Source organism: Gossypium hirsutum, chromosome D05, assembly GCF_007990345.1.
Source record: "Gossypium hirsutum isolate 1008001.06 chromosome D05, Gossypium_hirsutum_v2.1, whole genome shotgun sequence".
Taxonomy (NCBI): Eukaryota; Viridiplantae; Streptophyta; class Magnoliopsida; order Malvales; family Malvaceae; genus Gossypium; species Gossypium hirsutum.
In genome coordinates, this window is record NC_053441.1 from 65,203,396 (window position 1) to 65,220,499 (window position 17,104).

General features: G+C 32.8%; 1 protein-coding gene and 1 pseudogene across 1 annotated transcript; both read left to right on the forward strand.

The window, feature by feature from the left end:
- The first annotated feature begins 5,174 nt into the window (after positions 1-5,174).
- On the forward strand, positions 5,175-5,969 carry LOC107903441 (dirigent protein 4). The gene has a single exon (XM_016829493.2). The coding sequence runs from the start codon at positions 5,261-5,263 to the stop codon at positions 5,783-5,785; it is 525 nt and encodes a 174-aa protein (XP_016684982.2). The 5' UTR covers positions 5,175-5,260; the 3' UTR covers positions 5,786-5,969.
- Positions 5,970-16,212: 10,243 nt separating this feature from the next.
- LOC107903442 (dirigent protein 4-like) lies at positions 16,213-17,094 on the forward strand (annotated as a pseudogene).
- The last annotated feature ends 10 nt before the right edge of the window (positions 17,095-17,104 follow it).

Genomic DNA, 17,104 nt, shown 5'->3' on the forward strand with positions numbered 1-17,104 from the left:
AGATTTGGAGGATGCCTTGCTAGGGTTAGATAAGATGCTTTCGAAATTAATAAAGGAAGAGAAGAAGCATAAAGATCGAAAGGATTTAATGCAATTACATATGCATCTGTCGATTGAAATTCTACAGGACATGATGAAGGAGAAGATCAACGCTATATTATGAGCAAAGTTGCAACAGCTATGCATGTCGAAAACCCCAACTAGTAAGTTGTATATGAAGTAGCGTATTTACGCTCATCGTTTGGAGAAAGGTACATCTATGAATGAACACTTAAATATGTTTAAAGAAATTCTCTTGGACCTTGAAGCCATATTAGTTTAGTATGATAAAGAAAATTTAGTGTTAATTCTACTTTGTTCCTTGCCCTCGCCTTATTCAACCTTTAGAGATACAATTTTGTATAGCTATGAATCTCTCACAGTTAATGAAGCCTATGCTTAACCTTTTTTGACAAGATGAAACATCTGGTAGCTGGATTTAACTCTTAGGGAGAGAGTCTCATTGTTCGTAGGAGACAAGAACGAAATATTGATGATAATTGTGGGAGGACACAGGAACGAAATCCTCGCAGTAAATCTAAAGGTAGATTGAGATATTCAAACAGAGATAAAATCTGTAACTTTTGCAATAAGAAAGGGCATATTAAGTTTGAGTTCTATAAGTTGTGGAATAAGATCAAAAGAGAGATGATGAATTAAAAAAGAAAACAATTAGAACAATCTGATGAAGCTGATGTTGTAGAAGACTACAATGATGGTGAACTCCTAGTTTTTTTTGCCGACAACTCTAAAGTGATCGAATAGTGGATCTTGATTCTGGTTGCACCATCCATATGAGTCCCAATCGGGATTGGTTTACAACATATAAAATAGTGTCTAAAGGTGTTATTTTGATGGGAAATAATGCTTTATGTAAAATCGTAGGTATTGGTAAGATCGAAATTAAAATGTTCGATAGAGTCATCAAAAAATTTAGTGGCGTACGACATGTACCATAATTGAAGAGAATTTTGATTTTGTTGACTACTATTGATTTAAAAGGTACAAGTATACAACTGAAAGTGGGATTCTGAAGATTAACAAAAGTTCCTTCGTTGTGATGAAAGGGTAGCGAAAGATTGCCAAGTTATATGTTTTGCAAGGTTCAATTGTTATTGGTGATGCAACTGGCATTTCCTCTTCCTTGTCAGATGATGATGTTACTAGACTTTGGCATATGTGTCTAGGGCATATGAGTGAGAACAACATGATAGAATTGAGCAAAAGAGGACTTCTTGATGGACAAAATATTAACAAATTGAAGTTCTATGAGCACTTTATTTTTGGGAAGCAAAAGAGAGTTCAATTCACAAGAGAAACCCATAACACAAAGAGAATGCTGTATTATATTAATTATGGTATTTGAGGACCATTTAGAGTGCCTTTGAGGGGTGACACTAATTATATGCTTACGATCATTGATGATTTTTCTAGAAAAATTTGGGCATTCTTCTTGAAGTATAAAAGTGATGTGTTTTTTATATTTAAGGTTTGGAAAACTATGATCGAGAAGCAGATAGGAAAATAGATAAAACACCTTCACACAAATAATGGCTTGGAATTCTATTTTGATGAGTTTAATGAATTATGCAAATAACAAGGGATTGTGAGACACTTGACAGTTCGTCATACTCTACAACAAAATGGCATTACAGAATGGATGAATAGAAGAATTATGGAAAATGTTCGATGTATGTTGTCATATGCTTGTTTACCAAAGTTTTTTTGGGCTAAAACAACATTTACTGTATTTTTTTTATTAACCAATCTACGTCCATTGCCATTGAGAAAAATACTCCACAAAAGGTATGGTCTGATAATCCTGTTAATTATTCTGATTTAAAAATTTTTGGATGTTCTACGTATGCTCATGTTGATAATGAGAAATTGGAACCTAGATCCATTAAATGTATTTTTCTTCGTTATATGGCTAGTGTTAAAAGGTATAAGTCATGGTGTCCTGAAGATATAAAAGTTGTGATTAGCAAAGATGTTATTTTTTTATGAAATTGCTATGCTGTATAACTTATCTCTTAAAGAATCTTCCAATAAAGACCAGTAAAGTTCAAACACACATATGAAGCAAGTGGAGCTTTAGATTGATCCAAGACCTACAATAAAGTCTACTCATCAAGTTAGTATAGAAACTCAGAGTAGAGTTGCTCTTCACCACAATATTCTATTGCCAAGAATAGACCTAGAAGAGAAACTAAATCTCCAAAGAGGTACGCTGAGTCTGATCTAGTTACATATGCTTTAAACATGGCTGAAGATATAGATACAAAGCAAGAGTCATCTACTTATTCCTAAGAAGTTAACTATGAAGATTCAAGAAAGTAGATGTTTGTTATGCAAGAAGAGATGGAATTAGTCCATAAGAACAGAACATGGGACCTAGTGAAGCTATCGAAGGGTAAAAAGGTTGTTCATTGTAAATGAGTATTCAACAAGAAAAAAAGAGACTCAAGGAGTTGAAGAACCCAAGTATAATGCAAGGTTGATTGCAAAAGGTTATAGTCAGATTCTCAGTGTAAACTTCATACATGTGTTTTCTCCAGTTCTAAAGTAGAATGTTAAAACAACCATACTGCCTCTAGTGTCGTGACACAGCTAGTGGACGTCGTGACACACCTTTGGAGTAAAGCTAAAGCTAAGCACGCTATCATTGATGTCAAGACACAACAAGAGGATGTCGCGACATAAATCATATACATGAAAGCATTAACGAGTTAAGGGAATTTTGGTCCATACAAAGAAAATTAACAAAGAAAAATCAATCGACCTAGGGCTAAGGAGGACGACCAACCCTAACATTATAAATAGACTCATTAAACACTTGAGATGGTACTTAAAATTTTCCTTTTAATCTAGTTTCAGTTTTTAGTTCTTTTTAGCCTTAGCATTTATTTTCATTTGTTTCTGCTCGTGATATTCAGAGAATCTAATTTGTGGATTCAACCAAACGCTGTGGATTTATGTGCTTTAATTTTTCAATAAATCAGGATTCTTCTTAAACCTTTATTCTTGATTTGTTATTCGTGTTCACTTTATTTATCAAGTTTATATTGTTTGAGAAATCCATAAGTAACTAATCCTCTTATGGAAGATTAGCGAGTGAAAGTATGATTAATTAATTTCTATGTAGGTTTTCTTAGCGGATTAGTTATTTAGAATAGGAAAAAACTTAAACCCTAGGCTTGGCAACCCTAGGAAGTCATTTAGGTGGAAATTAACCCAAAATTGGTATTGCCTATCCATGAACCCCTTACCCCAAACCAATCTGGACTATGAGGTCGAGAGATAAGTAGCTCTTGTTGACTCATTAGTTTAGTGGAAGATCGAGAAGTCCTACTAGGGTAACAACTAGTTAATTGAGTAGAAATCCAACATAGGAATTAGTTATAACCATTGAAACGAGGTAATCACCCATGCTTAGGTTTGGTTGAGTTTATAGATTAGTTTTATGTTTTCACTATTTTATGCATGATGTATTCTTGCCTTTATAAAAATAATTCCTTTTTAATTTATATTTCGTTGTGCTATAATTTATTTAAAGTACTAATTAATTCTATTTACGTTTAGGTTAATCTTAATTTAGTACTCGCCTCCCTTGGGTACAATCCTCAGAGTACTTACCTACTTCATTGTAAAACTATATTACAACCTGACTCGATACTTGTGGACATCACCTCAATTCCATAATTTTAGTAGTAGTATTCACACTATGGACATTAGTACGTTTGAAGGTTACCAGTCAACAAACAATGACACGAGGATTCACCACTAGATACGTTAAATGTCTACTTTAATACCAATTATTTCTACCTACAGTTGTTGTTTTCTTAATATGAAAATTTGTAAGGGAACTTCTTGACTTCACTGGCCACTATGGCTTGACACTGCGAAAAAATGTGCAAACAAAAACAAAAAACACCAAGAATTTATTTACGTAATTCGATTTTCTTATGTCTGTGGAGCCTAGCTCAGTGAGTAATCCCACTATCTTTAGTCCACAATACATCAAGTGGTTTACACTTTATCACTCCCCAAGTATAGAGAACTTACCTTTGAACATAAATACTACAACACTCACCTCCAAATCTTGCCCTTGAGAATTTGGGCAATAAACACTCAACAATGTTTACAATATGGTTTGCACTCTCTCACAAAATAGTTCCTCAATGAACAGATTCAATTGCTCTCAATAAAATCTCTTACATAACCTAGACAAGCCTCAAGTATAATTATCAATCTCAACTACAAACATAAAGTCTAAGTGAATACAAAATAACTCCTTCAAAATAGCTATTACAACATCAATATTCAAAGCACAATCAATTAAAGATATGCTTTTCAAATTCAACAACACAATCTCGATTTGATCTCCACATTCCAAGGGTTGGATAGATCCAGTCGAATCCAGTCCAATATTCAAAGTTCAGATTTTGGTTTCCATAGATGGACCATAATATCTTCAATACAACAATACATTAACATGCCCTAAGATTTTCTTTATTAAATTACAAACTCAAATAAGACAAATAATCAACTGCCTTAATGGCAACCTATAATGAGCATTGTCGACTGCCACTCAATTTCATTCTTCACATCTTGCTTAATCATCATGTATTTATTTGTTGCTGTTTTGTTCTTGTTTCTAATAAATTTCTTAATTGGATGTTAATTTAGTGAGGAGATTTAAAGGGAAAAAAAAGACTTCATATCAAAAAGACTTTTCTTAGTAGAAGATAGAATAATTTATAAAATCAACACACCAATCACATATAATGTATGATATCAAATAAATTAAAGTCAATGGACAATATTCACACGAAAATAAAAACGCAGGGCGAGGAAGCTTCCAATCAGTTTATTTATAGATAGAATGGTCTTTACAACCTCCACCATTCTAATTATTAAGTGAACACGTTCTTATTTATTTAAGTATTCGTATTTATATGTATAAAAAAGGCATTCCTATTTAAAAATCCGGCAGCTAATTAGACCAAGTTGCTGTTGCGTGGTCAAGATTTGTTTTGTTTTTAATATTACTAGGGAGAAATCAACCAGGTATTACATAATATGTTTTCGACAATAAATTATTTCCAAGTCTGCGTGATTTCTCAGTATAAATGTTTGTGTTTTGTTAATGAAAATGAAGCAACAATTCTACTAGCTTTCATCTACATTTCGCCCCAGAAATTATAGTAAAGCAGAGACAATGAGAGGATTATCGGTGTTGAGTTGGATTCTGATCATCTGCGTCTGCCAAGTAGCAGTGCGGAGCCAATACTACTCGGACACCGTACCATATCAACCCAGGCCAGTTGTGGTCACCAATCTTCACTTCTATATGCACGAATTTACGGGCACTACAGCAGTCGTGCTAACCCAAGCTAACATCACAAGCAATAATACATCAGTGACATTTGCCACCCTAGTTGCCGTTAATGATCCCCTCAGGACTGGTCCTGAGCCTGACTCAGAGCTGATTGGAAATGTTCAGGGTCTTTCCCTGCTAGCCGGATCAAATGCATCGAGCACGCAGTACATAGATTTTGGATTCAATACCGGTAAGTTTAACGGAAGCTCTCTAAGCGTATTTTCAAGGGGAGAAGCTGGGCTTGCGGTGGTCGGAGGAAGAGGCCAATTCGCGATGGCAACAGGGACTGCACTATTTAACCCTCTCCTTATAAATGCCACCAATGTCATCATTGAATTTAACGTTACTGTAATTCATTACTAAGATGTTATTTACAGAGTCAATCGTCTTGGATTGTGTGAAAATCATATGATTATGCTCCACTTGTTAGAATAAATGTATGAGAAATATATAGGTTTTTAGTATTAAAAATTAAAATTCTCATACTTGCAGTCATTGTACTTTATCATTATACGAGAAATAAATATTAAATTCTTAGCTACTAAAAGGACACCAATAAATGTATCTACTCAGTATTTTCTTCATATCTAATAGAGGTTGGTTTATGCAAAATTCGGAAAGTTTATTGATAACGAAACAATTATTATATGGTGTCAAAGTCAAATATTACAACAAAAGCAAGTTTCTGGACTATTTGGCGTTGACTGCAACAAAGCAATCATGAAAACTTTAAAAAACCTAATATGGGCATTGGTGCCCTTGACATGTTTACTTTGCTCTATATATCATAACAAATATATTCTTGTGTTGGGACTTCAATTCCCAAAAATATGATCCAGATAACCAAAGTTTGATCAAAGCCAGAGAGAAAAGTTTCATTATTTTTATTGATACCAAATTTTGTCCAAGTCGATAAATCCAGATTAGGCCATACTTAGTCCACTAACAGATCAACAAATCATGGCATAATGCCAAATTTTGCAATCAATATTAGATTTTTTTTTTTAAATTATGCTGTTATTCTTTTCTTTTCGCTAAATTTAACTCTCAACCTTTCGTAAAAATTAAATTTGACCATCAACCTTTTAAAAATAGTTAAATTATTGTATTTTTAATGCAAATATTAACTAAAACGTTAAAATTTTTAATCATGATAGCCCGCATAGCAATTCACACGTCTTTCATGCTAATTTTATAAAAATTTCTAAACCTTTTTATAACTTTTTTTTTTGAATATTTTATAACTATGAAATTATTAGTTGACGTGGCATATTAAACAAAAAAAAAGGCCATGTCATACCTAGATTGCCACACCAACATCATAAAAAAATTAATATTTTAATCAATATTTTCATTAAAAATATAATTTGACACTTTTTAAAAGATTAATGACAAATTTTAGTTCAAGTAAAAGAGCCCTATTGAGAAAAGTTAAACATTGAGGGCTAAATTTGACATTATATTATAAATCAACCTTTCGAACTTAATTCAAGACTTAGTTAAATTTTTGGGATTAAATTGAAATTTCAAATTAAACTAAGCCTTTGGTTAAATTTTTCAAAAGTTAAATCACAGCAAAAGTTAAATTTGACTTCCTAATCTCCAACCATAGACCAAAATTGTTGAAGTGTTCAGCTTATTACAATTTCTTTCATATAAAATTTCACTTTTAGTTTTATAACAGATTAATAAAAATACTCTTAACTTGTAAACTCAGACACTCAACTATACTATTTTAGTGTAAAATCTTTTTCTTGTTTTGAAGATATTGTCTAGCAATTGACATTTATATTATTTTAAATAATTTTATGTATTATGAATAAGATTATTTATTTGATGTATTATGCGTTCTTCTTATTACACAATTTTATAATTGTTCGACATAGTCACTCTGTTGAACAAAGCTCGCTCACATCGGATGATAGAAAGGAGCAAAGTTGCCTATATAGGAACCCGTCCAGTTGACCTGAAGAAAGTCACGATCATATCATGTTGCATCTCACCACTGCAGCAATAATGATGTTTAGCGGCAATCCCTTGCGGCGTTTACAGAGAAAGTGTCGTATCGGTGCTCATGTAGTGGTGTTTGGAAAAAAAAACGCATCATATGCGCATGATATAGTGGTGTTTACCCAGAAAACACCGTTAATTCACTCACGTCAGCCAGCGAATTTCAACATTGCAGCCGGTAACGCATTCGCACTAAATATTGTATATGTCACTGTTTCTCGAACAATCACCAGAAGATATTTGAACTTATGGTGGCGACCAAGTCTCAAATGCTGTAATTTATACAATTGAAAAATATAATTAACTTTTAAATTTTAATTTGTGTATATTAGTGGCGGTTTAGTACATGAATTGTGATTAATTTTGTTGATATCACTGTTTTTAATGTCATGGGAGATAATCTCATCACCTATCCAAAAGAAGCCTAGGTGTAGTCAAATAAACTATATTAAGCTCTAATTACATATTTTATTGTTTTGAGAGAGAGATTAAATGCTAACTATAGACTAATTAAAATAGATTAAAATGGTTTCCCAAGTACATTTTGAATATATAAACAAGTATAAAAAAGTAATAGGAAATTATAGTATTTTAATAAGGGTTAAATATAAAATTGGTACTTGAATTTGTTCACTTCTCTCAAATTGGTACTAATAACTTTTTTTTTGTCCTAGATTGGTATTTGAACTTTTTTTTCTGTTAACTAAATCGATACTTGAATCTAATGCCATTAAGTTTAAGACATGTGATAGAATAAGATTGTGACACTTGCCATAAATGATGTCATGGCGATGTCATAATTTAAAAATATTTTGTATTTTTTTCTTTTATCCCCCTTTGTTTGATGTTCCTTTTTTTCCCCTTTTCTTTCTTCTTCTTCTTCTTCTTCTTCTCTCAACCCAAGTTTCTTCTTCTTATTTGGCAATGACAATCAACAATTTTTTCCCACCGGTTTTTTCGTTCCTCAACCTTAAAACCCTTCTCTTCTATTTTTCTTTTTTCTATTTGTTTCTCGAGAAAGAAAAACCTAGATTTTTTATTTTTCTTTTCTGCATATACACTTGGAGAGATTGGAGGGAAGTTTTTTGCTGGTTCTGATAACTAATTGTGAAGATTTCTTTTTATTTTGTTGAAGTTTGTGAGAATTTGTAAGAAAAATGGTGAACAAAGTTTAGGATATTCGGAACTACTGTTATATTTCGATTCTCTTTTGGAAATAAATTTGTTTTTATACAATTTTTCTTATGTGACAAATACATTTGGAAGAAAAAAGAGCTATTTTGGCGAGAAATTTCAACTGGTCAACTTTTTCCTCCACTTTTTCATTTGCTCTGATTTATTTTCACAAACATTAATGCCTAATGTCACCTCTCTTTTCTCTCCCCCATTATACCCTCAAACCCCAACACCAAAACCCCCAAATTCATCCTTAACTTTCATTGCAGCACCCTACAACAACCTTCTAACTCAAACTTAGTCCCCACTCAACAATTCAATTTAAACCCTCAAAACCCTTTGTAAACAAGTTCCATGTTTGCCCAAAACAAAACCTATCATCATTCTCTATAAACCCAAAATGCCCCCTTTTCCAAACATATATCGGAAAGGGTTTTGATTAAACAGTAAGAACAAACATAAAACAAATAGGAAGAAGTAATAAAGAAGCTTTAGATTAAAACAATTGAAAGTTTTTAAAATTTGGAAATCTGAGAAAAAGAGAAATGAAGGAGATGAAGTTGGAGAAACAAAAAAATCGTTGACTGTCACTCCAGTGCCATTTTTAGGCCGAAAAGAAGGCCAACCATTGGCGAGATGGAGGCAGCAACTTGGGTTGAGGAGGAAGAAGGAAGAAGGAAAGAAAAAGGAACCTCTCAAAAAAAGGGGAGGAAAGTCAAAAGAAAAAACAGTTTTTTTATTTTTTTAAATTACGACGTCACCATGACATCATTTATGCCACGTGTCATAATCTTATTCTGCCATGTGTCATAATCTTATTCTGCCATCTGTCATAAATTTAACAGCGTTAAACTCAAGTACCGATTTAGTTGACGGAAACAAACAAAAAAAAATCACAAGTATTAATCTGGAAGAAGTGGACAAATTCAAGTACCAATTTTATATTTAACCCTTTTAATAAATTTACTTCTTTATCTAAGACACTCATTTAACTAATTAAAATCATTGCATATTTTATTGTGTGGTTAAATAGTGAAAATTATTAATTATTTTTCTCATAAAATGTTATAATAAAAATAGAGGCAAATTCATATTTTTGTTCTTAAAAATGACGGATTGTGTGTCCACAAAGAAACTAGGGAGCATTTTGATATAATCCCAATACAACTCTCGTCCAATCGCCAAAAGGTTTAGAAGGCCTCCAAGTTGCCAAAAGAGTAAATTTTGTTTTAGTATGTTGTCAAGCTACACAGGGAAGAGGCTACATGCACCTTGCTCCGGGTGTACCTTGAAAACTATGGCTTGCATCCAAGGCCATTACTTGAGCGTGATGGCCAACCAAAGTTGTTCAGAGGGCCATACCCAAGCACAATTGTTACCCAAAGTCATTAGAAGGCCTCCAAGGGCCATATCTGTGGCCTTCGAGTATCCAGACGACAAATTTACCTAAGTTGTCAAGCTACGTTAGGAAGAGGCTAGACAACCTTTGCTCCGGGTGTACCCTATAACAACTATCGCTTGCCTCGAAGGGCCCATCTCCGTGGCGTGATGGCTGGCCAAAGTTGTTAGAAGGGCCATCTATGTTGATTATATACTTTAAAAGTAATTAACAAGGTTGTGGCTACTCTTCATTATTTCAAAATTATATTGACATCAAATTTTATGCATAAAAAGTAAATAATATGCATATATCAATATATAATAAGTACACTTAAATGATACCTATGGACATTAATACGAGAATAACCCCTGTTTTACTTAATTATGCATAAAATCAAGCATCAATATTAAACTGATAAAAATTAAAAATTTCTAGAATATTTGGAACTTTGACATTTGTTTATTACTGTCGAAGTTAAATGATATTGTCGAAATTGACATTTTTATGTGTTTTATTTTGATGAACTTTTGGGCACTATGCTACTAATTTTGATATTTATTGTCTAAATATGGAGAACAAGTAAAAATATGGAGTTACATGAAAGATTTGAGCATGAGAGTAGTAATTTGACGTACAAAGTTTTTAGATTTTAGGATGATTTTATTTTAATATTTATTTTTATTTAAATATTATTTGTAAAGATATGTTATTAAGAGTTTAATCAAGATTAAGTTTTATCCCTATCTTTTATTTAGATAATTATTCAATTTTAGCTTTTTGAGTTTGTTTAGGCATAGAATACTAAGGTGTTACTTGATAAATTGAAAATCCAAATGTTGAAAAATTAGATAGTGAAAAATTAAGTATTGAATTTAAGTTATAAAATTTGTTTGGTATATTACTTAAATACAAGATTTAATTAGATTATTTGATATATAATAATTTTAAAAATTTTAAAGGTAAAATATTTAAAGGATTATCAAATGTGCTTAAAAGTTAAATCACTAAAAATATTAATTTTTAGTTGATTTAATTTTTTCAATGGACTATGAAAAAAGGGTAAAGTGTTAATTCCAGATTAAAATCGTTGAAAACATGGATTATAGATGGCTTGAATTTCATATATTGTTATTCTGTCAGAAAGTAGTGAGAATTTATTTTTTTTAAAAATAATTTTTTATGTGAATTACAATTTCTATAGGTTCCTTTGGAGAGAATTACTTTCTCATTGAAAGTAATAAAATATATATATATTTTTTGTTTTGCGTTTGGTTTGCATTGCTTGAGTCCACATTCATCACAATTTGGGGTACAAGGATAGTAGAGAAGGTCATTCGGATGAAAGTATTGAACGATTCAAATCTGTCTCGCTTAAACCACATACTTTTCAGGAAAATTTTATTGCTATATCTTAGATCGAAAAAGAACCGTTGTGTTATTTACTATGCTTCCCAAATACTAGATCCAACACAATGCAATTAATGCACCATAGAAAAAACACTTTTGGGAATTTTGTTTGCTTCAGATAAATTTATAAGCAACCTTGAAGTTTTTACTAAGCAAAACCAAGACTAATCCGATGGATCCTTCTTCTTCAAGAAATTGATCTCAAAATTAGAGATAAAGTGGTTGCGGAAACTCAATGGCTGACCATCTGAAAATTGCTAGTTTTGAACATCGTTCACCTTTAAAGGACAAATTCCTAGATGAAAACCTCTTCTCCGTTCACAAAATCTATCCGTGGTATGCAGACATGATAAATTACCTAGTAACAGGTACACTCCACAATAAATTAACTCGATCTGAAAAAGATAAAATTAAGTGAGAGCCTAGATATTATACCTGAGATGATCCATACTTGTGGAAACACTATTCAGATAAGGTAATTAGAAGGTGTGTGCCCGAAATTAAGCTAAACTCCATCTTATCATTCTGTGATTCTTATGCATACGGTGACCATTTTAGTCCTAAATGAACTACTCATAAAATTTTAGAATGTGGTTTATTTTGGTTTGTGTTATTTCGTGATGCTTATACATTCTGCAAAACTTGCGAGAAATGCCAAAGGTTAGGTAACTTAAGTCGAAGAAATCTAATTCCATTAACCTCGATTTATGTTTGGAAAATCTTTAACGTATGGGGAATAGAATATTTCATGAGCCCTTTTATGTCCCATCCTCCTCCTTAATAGCCTCTACTCATCTACATGGGAGTATTCCTAACTCCTTTACTTTTCAATATTTTCATTTCTACATACATTGAGGACAATGTGAGCTAAGTAGGGGGGATGTGGTTGCTTATTTTTTACTGTAAATTTTTTCATTTTTGCTGCTATTCTTGCATATCTACTATTGAATGTGCAACGCCCCGCTTAATTTGTTTTTATTTCTGTAAATGCCTAATATAAATTTGTATTTGCTTCAGTGGTTAAATATTTTAGGTGTGTGTATGAGGTCTTGGGTTCAAGTCTTATATTTGCAAATTTTGTTATTTTTCTAGTCCTAGCCTTATCCTTCATAGATTGGGTTATATTCTGTTTTCGGTAAACTTACATTAGAATGAGTCTATTGGTTCGAGTGGTAAGAAGTTAAGGTATTGGAGGTCCTGTGTTTGAATCTTTATGAGAGTGAGGGTGTTAATTTTTTGCTTTGTTAGCATCAGAGTTTCAGTAGAGCTAAAATTCTGAGGTGGTTGTGAGTTTCATATCTGGGATTTTTATTTCTTTTTTTAAATTTTTAGTTATTTTTTTCTTTCTTTTTTTTAAAATTTTTAGTTTTTTTTCTCTTTCCCAAAAACAATCTGACTAGTTTCTTTGTTCCCTGCCATTTTTTTTCTTCTCTTTTCCAGTGATTCTATCTCTTTTTATTGTATCTTCATTTCTCGATATTTCGATGTTTTTCATACGACTCTGGTAAGTGAATTTTGGTTTCTGTAACCTTTGAGTTATAAAACACTTGTTAGAGTTATACCTTACGTTTTGGCAAATTAGTGAGTAAGTTAAGAGTTGTTTTATGTAAATTTGTGGTGTAAGAGAAGGTTGTGAGCAAGGAAGTTCTGCTCTGACAGCCTAAATCATGTTGGTGGCTGTTCATGTTGTTAGTAAGTTCTGTGCATTATTTCGAGTCATGTGTCGATTCATAAATTGATTGCTAATCGGAGAAGGGATACTGTATAATAGGTTTTGGTGGGCTTGAGATTATTGTAGCATCTTAACCGAACCAGGTCTGTGTCCCAAAAACACAAAAAATTAGGTTTTGACGAAAGTCAAAAATGCATTCTATCGACGCCACATGGGCGTGTGCCTGGCCGTGTGGTTGGCTATATGCGAGACACAGCCATGTGTTTGACGAATGTGTGGTTGTACGTAAGGCACAGCTACGTGATGGTGTGAGTGTGGCCGTGTGGGCCACACGGGCTAGGCCAAGTTAAGCGTGTAGGCCCACATTGGCGTATGGGTTGTGGGTCAGGCCATGTGGGCCACACGGGCAAGGCCAATCTGGGTGCGTAGGCTACACGGGCGTGTGGGCCCATAATTCTAAAATTTTTCCTAGGGTCGCACGGATCGTCCAATAAACTATGGTCTGATATTCTGTGAGTTTGCTCTAAGTAGGACACTGTAATGCATGTCTGATTGTTTTGCTATATATTCTGAATACCTATATGCAAGCATGTTAAGCATGATATTCTTGTATTTATAATCTGTAATTATGTTTGGGGGTGGGAATTGTATATGTGGAGGAAGTATTATGTACGGCGAGCTTCCGCCTATATTCTGGTAGCTTGATTGCATATTATCTGTTATGTGTCGTATCGACACTATATGGTGTGTAGGGACGGGTGGGTGTTTATAACCCCACATGGTGTGATGGGATAGTCGAAGATGGTATGTAGAGAATGGGGGTAGGATTATGTATATTTGTTCTGCATATCTAGTTATGTTATCTGTATTTGCAAAGGACTTATGTCCGAATCTAAATCTGACTGAATATGTGATTTTTGTATGTTTAGCATGCCTATTTCTGTTGGGTTACACATTGAGTTTACGAAAACTCGCATCTATTTGTCTGTTCTATTCAGGTAATCCACAGACTTAGGCGGATCAGTGTGGCAGAGTCTCATGATGACCACAAGTTTGTGAACTATTTTAAATTAATGGTTTTGTTTAAATATGGATTAATTCTGGGACTTTGTAATTAAGGGACTCTCCGAATTGTTTGGTTTTATTTTGGGATTTCCATTTTAACTCTTTATTTGCAATGGTTAGAAGAAAATATGGTTTTTACTAAAACGAAAGCTTTCTGAAAGTATGAACGGGATTTTCAAATATAACGATTTCTAAGACGTCCGCGATAAATTATGTTTTTGCAAAAGAATTGATTAATTAACTCTTTCAGTAATAATTGTAAACTTGAATGATTTTTCGAACAACTATACAAAGCTTTATCGAAATGGCATTGCTTTCAAAACCCTTCTTTGTGACATTTCTAGATTCAACTATAACGTCTAGGCCGGGTTTGAGGTGTTACAGAACGGGCTGGTTTTTTTTTTTTTTGTCATTTCGTGCCCATGACTAGGCCTATAATCGTTAAATGCCTTATATTCCGCTTCTTCGTTCATGTTTATATCATTTGACATTGGTCTGAAATTCTTCTATCTTTACATCTTAGTCATATAGATGTATTGTAAATGAATACTCTTGTTTTGCACTTGAAATTTGGTGATTGATTGAATGAAGTTTGGATACTTTTTGTTTGCTAATGATCACTCCATGGATATTGGCGTTTTTTAAAACTTTTTTGGACACTGCTATGTGACAAATGTTTCTCAATTTTCTTTCTTCTTGAAACAAAAAGAAAAAAAATTGAGGAAGAGAGGTTGAATAATGATGTTGGTGTCTTAACAAGTTTGGTAATTGTTGATTTTCATGGAAATTAATTAAAGATTGGATGAAACGATTGTGTGTACTTAATTGGAAAATATTCACATCTATTGCTTGGATTGGAAGTCTTAAGGGCTATAATTTTATATACATTCCTTTTCTGGCTTTTGACTGGCAATAGCAGGGGTTAAGCGTTCGGATACCTTTAAAGCATGATGGTGAAAATGTTGAAGAGAACGGGAATATTGGCCTTTATTTGATTAGTTGTTTTATTTCTGCTGCTATGTATTCAGTTAAAGGGATTTTGCAGAGTTAATTTTATTGGCTTTGGTAGAGTTCATTGTATGCTGCAAGTTTTTGAGACTAGAATGACTAGGATTCTCCATGGCCTTTTTCTGTATTTATTAATGGTTGAGAAAAAAAATACTAAGTGTTAATTTCATTTTAAAAAGGTCGAAAACGTGGATCATAGAGGGCTTGAATTTCAATTTCAGAATAGACTCTTTGGTTTTCTTCTTCATCTTGCGCCATTGACCTTGCTACTATTCTGCCAACTTTCTTTCTTTTTATTAAATCCTATTTATTTTTATTTCCTTTATTTATTTAAGGTTGATCAATTTCGGTGTTTGAGTTGTGAGACACGAATCTATATTTAATCCTTTTTGCTTTAGCATTCGGTTTTTTTTTCTGCATCAAAGATAGATAGGATCATCTCACAATATTCTTTTCGGCATTATTTCGAGAAGGGCCCTTGTACGGTGTTGAAAATAATTCATAGTTGGTAAAAATTTGTTTAATTTGTAATTGCCGAATTAATTTATCAAAGAACAAGTTGACGTGATTCAATGAAGAGTGCAGTTTGGTGACACCACGGGAATTAGTAATCTTATTAAAATAATACAATTTAGATAATTAATTATAGTTAAATTCTTCTAATTTGCAAGGTTATCAAGGAAATAAATCCAGAAAGAGACTTTCTGAGTTAATTGCTCAATAAAAGCTAATTGTTGGGTTGTTCTCACCATTAATTTACAGTTAAAACTAAATTGATGGTCTAATCAATATGTGGGAAGACATTGGTAGTATGTGATACATTTTTAAACCCAAGTTTATTTTATTTAATATCATGTTCACACTTTATTTACTATTTTATTTCTCGAGATATTAATTATATCAAACAAACATTTGTTTACAGAAGATAAAATAATTTATAAAATCAACACATCATCAATCACATGTAATATATAATATCAAATAAAGTAAAAGTCAATGATCAATATTCACACGAAAACAGAAACGCTTCCAATCTAAAATAATTAGACCAAGTTTCTGTTGCGTGATCAAGATTTGTGTTCTTTTTAATATTACCTCGGAAAATCAATCATGTATTATATAAAATGTTTGGGACAATAAATTATTTTCATGTCTGCGGGTTTTATCACTATAAATCTTTCTGTTTTCTTAATAAAATTGAAGCAACAATTCTATCGTTTTCATCTACATTTCGCCCCAGAAATTATAGTAAAACAGAGACAATGAAAGGAACATTGATGTTGAGTTGGATTCTGATCATCTGCCTCTCCCAAGTAGCAGTGCGGAGCCAATACTACTCAGATACCCTACCATATCATCCCAGCCACCTAAGGTCACCAATCTTCACTTCTTTATGCACGAACACACGGGTGTTACAGCAGTCCAGGTAGCCCAAGTTAACATCACAAGCAGCGACAATAATTCATAAGTGCCATTTGCCTCCCTAGTTGCCGTTAATGATCCCCTCAGGACTGGTCCTGAGCCTGACTCGGAGGTGATTGGAAATGTTCAGGGTATTGCGCTCCTGGCTGGAATGAATGCATCAAGCACGCAATACATAGATTTTGGATTCAATACCGGTAAGTTTAACGGCAGCTCTCTAAGCGTATTTTCAAGGGGAGAACCTGGGCTTGCGGTGATCAAGAGGACGATTCATGATGGCAACAGGGGTTGCACTATTTAACCCTATCCTTATAAATGCCACCAATGTCATCATTGAATTTAACGTTACCGTAATTCATTACTAAGATGTTATCTACAGATTGTGAAAAAGTCATATCATTATGTTACGCTTGATTAGAATAAATGTATGAGATATATCTCTTCATCTGATTAAAAGTGTAAATTCTCATACTTATCATTGTATTTTATCATTATATCACAAATAAAGATTAAATTCTTAGCTACAAAAAAGACATAAATG